Here is an 8,315-nt window from a genome sequence, read left to right as displayed (position 1 = left end):
ATTATTGATGATAATATCAAAGATAATTTTAAATTAATTTATATTTATTTGACTAGTAATTTTATATACTCTATGTATTCTAATTGTTCCACTTTGCTTTATTGAATTTTTTGGTTCAAAAAAAAGATAGAATGTGTATAAATAAAATAAAAAAAGAAGGGTATTGGTTATTAGTTATTACCATTTCTGATGTAGACACCCTCAGGAAAACCATTCGGAATATGGCCATCGATGTTGTTAGTCACAACCATTGTTTCTCCCAACTCCTCCACGGGAGCAAAGTTATTCTGCTTCTCAATTATTTGGCGTAACAATTAATAATTTGTATAATTGTGCATGAATTTTGGGATAAGAATTTGTTATTAATAGACTGACTTATGTTAAAATATACTAATAAGTTATAAAAAGATAAGATTGACGTAACTAAAATTATTTGTTGTATTGATGTGGAAGTCTTTGTCAATTTAGATGTGAAAATATTTTGACTATGTACTGAACATTAAAGTCTGATTTCAATGTCATAAAAGAATAAAAAATATGATTTCTTTATTCTGTTTTATATTTATATTATAATACTTTGTCTTTTTACATGTTAGAAATTTATGGGATGATTATGTAATCTTAATGGAAATGCCAAAAGTGATATGTAAGTAATATATAAGTCACTCATAAAACTCTTCTCCTCGTTTAGGTTGAAGCTGTAACTTAACATTAAAAAAAAAAATGGATGCAAATTAAAGGAAGGTACCTGAGATGGAAGCAATGGCTGATCAATGAATTCAAAGAATGAATCCACAAAAGCATCAACCAATCTAACAGCAGAAGTTGCCACAATTTTTGGGAATTCCGGCAAACCAATCATCGTCATTTTCTGCTCTCATCAGTGATGAATTCAACAAAATACTAATTATTAATACTTAATTACCTTCTTCAACTTCTGAAAATAAATTAAATTAAATGAAGAAGTGTATATATGTGGGGATAGAACTTAATTCTTATTACCTTAAAAGCAGAAGCAATTGGTATATTGAAGTGATTATGATGAGAATTTTTGTGTGAGACATAGGAAGGTCTTTTCTCGATGGAGCACTTTACCAGAAATAATGGTTTATAAAAAGAAGAAGTCGCCATGGAATTCAAATCGTCAAGCTAATAAGGAAAGCAAAGCAAACCAAAATCGGTTGTTTATGCTTAGATAGAGGTAATATATAATATGCTGCACAGAACAAATCATATATATATATTCGGCAATATTAGAAAGATAAAGAAAATATATCAGATAATATTAAAAAGACAAAAAAATAAATTAAAATTTATTTTATTTAATAATAAATAAATAATTAATTTTAACCATGAAAAGTTTAAACATTAACAAATTTATTATGAAAAACAAAATTAAGATTGTATCTATCATAAATATATTCTAATTGACAAAAATAACCAAAACTTAAAAAATACTTAAAATTTTTAAATTACTCGAGTAGTTGGGGTTTATTTCTCTATCAGTTTGTTGAGGATATTGCAGCCGGTTTATAAGAGCATTTTCGAGTATTCTGATATGCGAAACACATATTAAAGCCTGAAATAGTTGTTAAAGTTCTGCAAGTATGATAATTATTAATTCGGTAACTTCTAATTTCTTTCACTCCCAAAATTAGAAAGTGTCACATATTTGATATTTGACACAGAACACATAAATTCAATAGTCTAATTAATCACCTTTTCAAGTTTTAACTCATCTGACACTAGTAGAGCCACACTAAAACAGCAATGAAAAAATGATGATGAAACAATTTAGTTACAGTCAATTTTGAAATAGTTGAGATTGTGTTTGGTTTCATCATCAATCTCTTTCAATCAATTTATAGAGTGTTTTTCTCTTTTCTTTTATGGAAATTGAACAACAAAATAGAGCATATACATGCTGAGAATAAAGAACAACAAACATTTTGAGTACTATGCTGAGATTCAAACCAAATTAATTAAATTTGTTGATCTAATCTAAGACAAGCCTAAGAGAATCGATTAGAATGAAATATTTTCAAGAGAATAAAGGAAAATAGGGAGAAGAACCTACTTGTGAGTCTGCCGGAGGAGAAACTCGCAGTTCAATAGCTCGATAGACGAGATTGCTGGCGCAGGAGAACGCCGCAGGAAGAGATCGCCGCAGGAGAAGAAGTCGCTGAAAGAGACGTCGCAGGAGGAGATGTCGCCGAAGGAGACCGTCACTGGAGAAGACGTCGCAGAAGGAGGTTGCCGCTAGAGGAGACGTTGCCGGAGGAGACCGTCGCTGGAGGAGACGCCGCTGGCAGGAGGAGATCATCGCAGGAGGAGATCGCCATTGGAGAAGACGTTGCAAGAAGAGGTCACCGCTGGAGGAGACTTCGCCGGAGGAGGTCGTCGCTAGAGAGGATTGTCGCCGGAGGAGAGATCATGACAGAGGAGATTGTAGTGGCATAGCTTTAAGATTTCTCTTACAGTGGCAGCGTTTCAAAGTGGGAATGAGGAGGGGTCACTACAAAAAAACTTGGTAATTACGGCGGTTTTTTAAGGTTATTACGGCGGTTTGAACCGCCATTATTACCTTGAACGGCGCTAAAAAAATCGCCATAATTTGAAGCACCATTTGGTTATTACGGCGGTTTTTAAAAAACCGCCACAATTATCTGGTTAAAACGGCGGTTTTTGAGTTGGGTTAAAACGGCGGTTAAAACCGCCGTTATTTCCAGATAAAATGGCATTTTTTGTTGGTTAAAATGGCGGTTCAAACTGCCGTTTTTTCTGGGTTAAAACGGCGGTTTTTTGATAGGTTAAAATGGCGGTTTGAACCGCCATTATTACCCTGACAGAGTGGCGTTTTGATTGGTTAAAACGGCGTTTTTGAACCGCCATTTTTACCCTAACAGAGTGACTTTTCATTGGTTAAAATGGCATTTTTGAACCGCCGTTTTTATCCTGACAGTATCATTTTTGGGTTAAAATGGCATTTGAAACTGCCGTTTTTACCAGGTTAAAATGACATTTCATGTTATTTAAAATGACAGTTACAAATTGCCCTTTTTACTGGATAAAAGTAATTTGTTTTATCGTTTAAAAAATAATTTTTATCGTGTTAAACATATAATTTTTTTGCTTAAAATTTCACAATAATAAAAAATCATATCACTCATCAACAAAATATTACATAACTCACAAAAAAAATTAAACATAATATATAATATTTTAGTATTGAAAATAAAAAATAATAACTCCTATACAAATAAAGTATTGAAAGTCTTAATATATAACTCTTAATACATATTATTTTGCAGTGAAATCAACAACTTTACACCTTTCAGCTGATAAGACTTCAATTTTTCGCCCGTGAGTAAAGGCATAAGCTCCTTCTGTTCTTTCTCAGTTCTTTCCTCCTCAGTCATGTTAATATCTTCTATCTTTACACTTTCTTTTGATCTTGCAAGCATAACAACAACTGCCCTTTTGGCCCTCATCTACATTAATTCCAAACATGATCACATAGTATTGATTAAAAGAATCTCAAACAGATGCATGCTTACTATTAGTTATTAGTTATTGATTAAGAAAACCTCAAACATTAATTCCAAGCATAAAGTGAGTAAGCGAGTATAACTACTTTCTTTCATCCACTGAGAAATATTGTTTTGTATAAAAAATTGAATTTTTCCTGATGATGTAACACTGCTCAAGATTTAGTGGAAGTACATTAGCTATACAATAGAAGTTTATTAACTTATTATACTTCGTCCTTACACAGACAAAGCCTAGGACTTACCAAAATAAGGAATTAGAAAAGCAGTTAAAAGTGTAGCCATAACCAATATTGTTCTGAGCGGCATGAAACACCAAGTGGTACTTGAAATTCTATGGGGTAGCAACTCCTCCAGACTCCTTGCAAGCGGGTTCGTGGTCAAAGCATATTTGTTTAAAATTAAGAAAATTTAGTCTAAAAAAGTTCCATGAACATGAACAAGCCTTGCTCTACTTTCATAGATAAGTATTAGCATGTGGCTAAAAATAAGGATATTTGGTGAAGGGGCTAAGTACCTAAAAGAGAAATGAAAATACAATAAAGTAGAAATTCATTAGAAGTTTAGAAAGAAAACTAAAAACCCTCTTTAAAAAAAAAGAAAAAGAAAAATAAAACTCTTACTATTATCCACAGGATAATTTTGGAAGCAAATGCATTAGCAGGCAGGTTCAATGTTATTTGAGACAATTGTTTGGAGTCCAAGTGGAGGCTTCCAATATCCAATGATGATCCAGGAAACAGCCCTGTAAGGTTATCTCCTTTCATGATGATAAATTCCACACAATATGACTACAATCACGAAACAAGATTTCACACCCAATAGTGCAGAGTAATATACAGTTTTTGTATGAAAACCAGAAAGAAGAAAAAGAAGTGTATGCAATTCAGCACTTACAAATAATTCAATGTACAAGATGATTTGCAATGTGAGTCCAAACTAAACCAACCAACCCACTATGGTTTCAGCCGAATCTCTGAGAAAATAGTAAAGGGCTTTCCTTGAAGAGAAAAAAATAAATTGACAAAAAAATGGTAAATAAATAAATAAGTCTCACCAATAGAAGAATGGTTAACTAGAATCCGTTTTACACCATTCTTCATAATAGTAATGCAAGTTGTGTCCATAACGATGGCGTGGATCAATCTACAGTTCAAATAATTAACACTAGTTAATTAATTAATTAATTAGAATTAAAAAATATACTAATAAGAGCATGTTGGTCAAACTAACTTAAGTAACATAGAATTATCAATTAAATAAATAAATAAATGACTATTACAACCACTACACCCTACTATAACAGCAATAAAATAAAATAAAAAAATAAAAAAATAGGGAGAGTATTGCATAACTCACAGCTTCAATCCAGTGCTGAAAAGCCAACTTTTGAGCTTGGGCATCTAAGGACAAACCTTTACCCACCTGTCAAAAGAAAACAAAGAAAAAAGGGTCCATATTTTTCTTCAGAATCAAGCTCAAAACTTGGTCCTTCAATTCATTTTTCCAAAACCATAATCAATAATCAATGATAAATATCCGTATAGCATGGTATATATACCGTACAACTCCAAGTATTCTTATACACACATCTCATCACTATTAAGTACTATTGATCATGTTAGTGTTACATTATAGTATTATACACATATATACATATACATAAAACATAATCACGTAACAGAAACAAAACACAGTATATTAAATACGGCAAAAAATGAAACAAAACAAACACTTAATCAAAGGCTTCATTTTTCAGACTCAGTTTTAGATAGAGAAGAGTGTTGAATGAAAACCTTGGAAGCATTGAGACGAACACGGCTCCAGCGAGAAGCAGCGCTTTCAGGCAAATTGAAGGAATGAAAATTCAAACAAAAATAATAATAATTAAAATAAAAAATTTGATTTTTTTTTAAGAGGTTTGAGAATGAGTTGCATGAAGGAATGAAAATTGAGAATTGATAGATTGAGGTTGAGGAGGCACCACCGCACCAGAGCTCTTCGGCGACGACAGCGGAATCGGCCAAGCGGCGGCGAGTACGGTAGCTGCGGTAAACCTTTTGAACTCTGAGAGCAGCGCGTGAAGGCGCGTGAGGATCGACATTGGGAGAGAGTTGCGAGTAATCTGAGGAGGACGTTAATCAAAAATCTCCGAAGGAGAATAGTTCAAAAGCAGAGAGCATATCAACCTCCATTATTCTCTGAAATTATTAACGCAGAAGATCAATCAAAGTAAAAATACACAACAAGGAAAAAGAACAGGCATTCTCTGTTTCTTCCTATTAGAGCATGAACTAGATCTAAAAGTATGAAGAAGAAGGAAAAATCAAAAGATAAAGTAGATCAAATTAATAATTAATAATTCACAAAATAGCAAAACCAAATCGCAGAAGCACAATTGGAGGCCAGCAACAACAGCGCCGCTTGTGGCGGTGGCAAACTTCGGATCGAAGTTGAAGAACCAGATCACAGAAGTTCAATCGTACGCAGCAATAACAACGTCACTTGCAGCAGTGCGAAGATGAATCGCGACGCAAACCCTCATATCAAAACTAGAAAACTAGATCAACAACAATGGCTTCGTCGTGTGGAGATGAACAACGGCAATTGTTAGGGTTTCGTATACTCTCACTCTCGTATGATGATGAAAAGCATCACTTGCTTTTACTCTCATATTCTCTTATAGTTTTATAAAAAAAAAAAAACTAAAAAAAACATTAAAACAATTGCAGTGGCGGGTATAAACGCCAAAATGTAGCGCTTTTAGCAAGAATATTATGGCATAAGAGAGAAATGTTAAAATGAACCAACAATACGGCAGTTAAGTAACAATGCCTTAATATTAATGCCATTTTAATCATATTTTTTTGTAGTGGGTTAATTTAGGGTTTAGCATTTTATACAAGTTGATAATAGCGTTTTAAAACCGCCAGAATCCAAAACAACCGCTGTTAATTACAAATTAATTACGGCAACAATAAGAAACGACATAATATTAAAAAATTAGGGCGTTTTTATAGAACCCCCATAACATTAATGCCATTTTATATCATTTTTTTGTAGTGCTCTCTCTAGTATTTCACTATCACTCCCATCCAAGTCCACAATTTTTTTCCCTTTCACTCACGGTGACACCCACTTCTAACACCACCACCAATGAACTCTATTGAGTCTATTCTTTTTGACCCCTTTGTCACCACATCGTTGTTCTTAGCTTCTTCCAGTTCCAAACCTGCATCGTTGTCTCCTCTGATCTCTTGTCGCTCGTGGCGCGAAGAACAATGCTCTTGATGCAGCCACCGCAATCCTCGGCAACATGAGGTAAAGCAATTCGAATCCAAATGCAAAAACAAAAGCTGCTTTTTCCTTCAGTGAGAATGTCGACAAGAATATGTTCTTGGATGATGAACCAGCATGCTGCGGAGGCAGCATCGAATTGAACGCGAACACACCGCGGATATTATTATTGCCTTCAGTGGAGTTATCAATCTGGAGCGATTTGCGCGACAGTTGAGCAAGGGCTTTCTCTAGCATGACACCGCAGCGGATTTCTTCGATCCATCAGACGAAGGGATGCTGGAGAAGCGATTGGGATCATACTCGATCCGCTCAACAACACTCACTGCAAAAGGTGTGACATTGCGCTTGAGGGAGTTGCCAGAGTAGAAGATGGAGGCGATGAAGGTGGGAGGAGTGGTGGGTGAGTTTATGGAGGACGATAAAATTGGACTTGTCAAGTTGAAGGTGAGTGTAGTAGTGGAAGAAGAAGAGGAAGAGATGTTGTGAAATTGGGTTTGGTAAAGAAGGAGTAATTTAGAAATTTTGAATATTTTTAGGTTTTGATTAATTTTGTCAATTGAAACCTATCTTTTATGAGTACAGCATTAGTTTTATTGTTTTATAGGTAAATTTGTCCGCGCTTAAATTTTTTATTTACTCTCTGATATTTTATTTAAAGATTTATTACTGATCAATAAATTAATGTATACACAAAATGAGATTCAAACCTCCAATATTTACTAATCAGACTAATAAACTAAGGGTGACGCTTCCATAAAGACGCTTAAAACGTCTTTTTGTAAAGACGCTTACGTTTCGCATTATTGTTGGACATATTAATGAATCGGTTATTTTTTATTTCTTAGCAAATTAAAATAAAACCGATTTTTTTATAACAATAACAATAAATCCATTTTTTTAGAAATTTAATTATATTTTTAAATTTTTAGGGATTTAAATGTCTACAAAACAAAAAATCAGAGATATATTTGTCATTTTATTAAAAAGTTTAAAGATATTCGGTTTAGATTGTGTAATTCAATTGAATCAAATCGGGTCTAATAATTATAATATAAACAATTGGATTTATTATTATTGCTATAATAACCGATTTTGTTCTGATTTATCAAAAAATTAATTATTAACTAATTTAATAAAAATATCTAATAATAACATGACACATGTAAACGTCTTAAAAAAATATTTTTAATATCCTTATTAAAGTATTCTCTATAAACTAATCATCATACCAATTCAATTTGATTATCAATTACTATATAATAACTTTGATTTATGCATGCATGTGCTCCAAAATCCACATGCCGTAATTAATAAATAAATAAATAAAAAGAATTCCAGCGCAGTAGATGCTCTATTAGTCTAAACTCTCCCATCAAAGCGGTTCATAATATGCTTGTTGGCCTTATTTAAATTTTGGGCGTTTACAAGTTGCAACCAGTTGGTTATTCTTTAAAAAAATAGTATGAT

General features: G+C 33.1%; 2 protein-coding genes across 8 annotated transcripts in view; both read right to left on the bottom strand.

The window, feature by feature from the left end:
- The window catches only part of LOC107621800 (carotenoid 9,10(9',10')-cleavage dioxygenase 1), an 8,426-nt gene extending 7,231 nt beyond the window's left edge, over positions 1–1,195 (bottom strand). Inside the window, exons 1-3 of the mRNA XM_016323796.2 lie at positions 1,003–1,195; positions 749–871; positions 182–287 (exon numbers count right to left, since the gene is read on the bottom strand). Of these exons, the coding sequence (XP_016179282.2) occupies positions 182–287; positions 749–871; positions 1,003–1,131 (358 nt within the window). The 5' untranslated portion in view covers positions 1,132–1,195. The remainder of the gene's footprint in view (positions 1–181; positions 288–748; positions 872–1,002) is intronic.
- LOC107624461 lies at positions 3,163–6,360 on the bottom strand. 7 transcript variants are annotated; one of them, XR_001616905.2, is made up of 8 exons: positions 5,541–6,359; positions 5,345–5,387; positions 4,908–4,973; positions 4,606–4,694; positions 4,446–4,524; positions 4,172–4,339; positions 3,794–4,065; positions 3,163–3,491 (listed from the first exon to the last, which is right to left on the bottom strand). XR_001616905.2 is itself a non-coding variant. In XM_016326952.2 (8 exons), the coding sequence occupies exons 3-8, from the start codon at positions 4,949–4,951 to the stop codon at positions 3,421–3,423; spliced, it is 492 nt and encodes a 163-aa protein (XP_016182438.1). In that variant the 5' UTR covers positions 4,952–4,973; positions 5,345–5,387; positions 5,541–6,357; the 3' UTR covers positions 3,163–3,420. The 7 variants fall into 7 exon arrangements, 4 of the variants coding, with proteins under 4 accessions (XP_016182438.1, XP_020969240.1, XP_020969241.1 ...); XR_001616906.2 differs by having other exon boundaries at positions 4,172–4,293; positions 5,541–6,357; XM_016326952.2 differs by lacking the exon at positions 4,446–4,524 and having other exon boundaries at positions 3,794–3,939; positions 4,046–4,065; positions 4,172–4,293; positions 5,541–6,357.

This window comes from Arachis ipaensis, chromosome B10 (assembly GCF_000816755.2).
Source record: "Arachis ipaensis cultivar K30076 chromosome B10, Araip1.1, whole genome shotgun sequence".
Lineage (NCBI taxonomy): Eukaryota > Viridiplantae > Streptophyta > Magnoliopsida > Fabales > Fabaceae > Arachis > Arachis ipaensis.
This window is presented reverse-complemented; position numbering and strand designations above follow the sequence as displayed.

What these genes read in the sequence shown, in the direction of transcription:
- LOC107624461 (XM_021113580.1), bottom strand. Translation starts at nt 5,652, where the DNA reads ATGTCGATCCTCACGCGCCTTCACGCGCTGCTCTCAGAGTTCAAAAGG. An exon ending in GTCGTCGCCGAAGAGCTCTG is followed by an intron (nt 5,388 to 5,540) that starts GTGCGGTGGTGC and finishes TTTGCCTGAAAG; the next exon opens with CGCTGCTTCTCGCTGGAGCC. An exon ending in GTACTTAGCCCCTTCACCAA is followed by an intron (nt 3,940 to 4,045) that starts ATATCCTTATTT and finishes AATTTTAAACAA; the next exon opens with ATATGCTTTGACCACGAACC.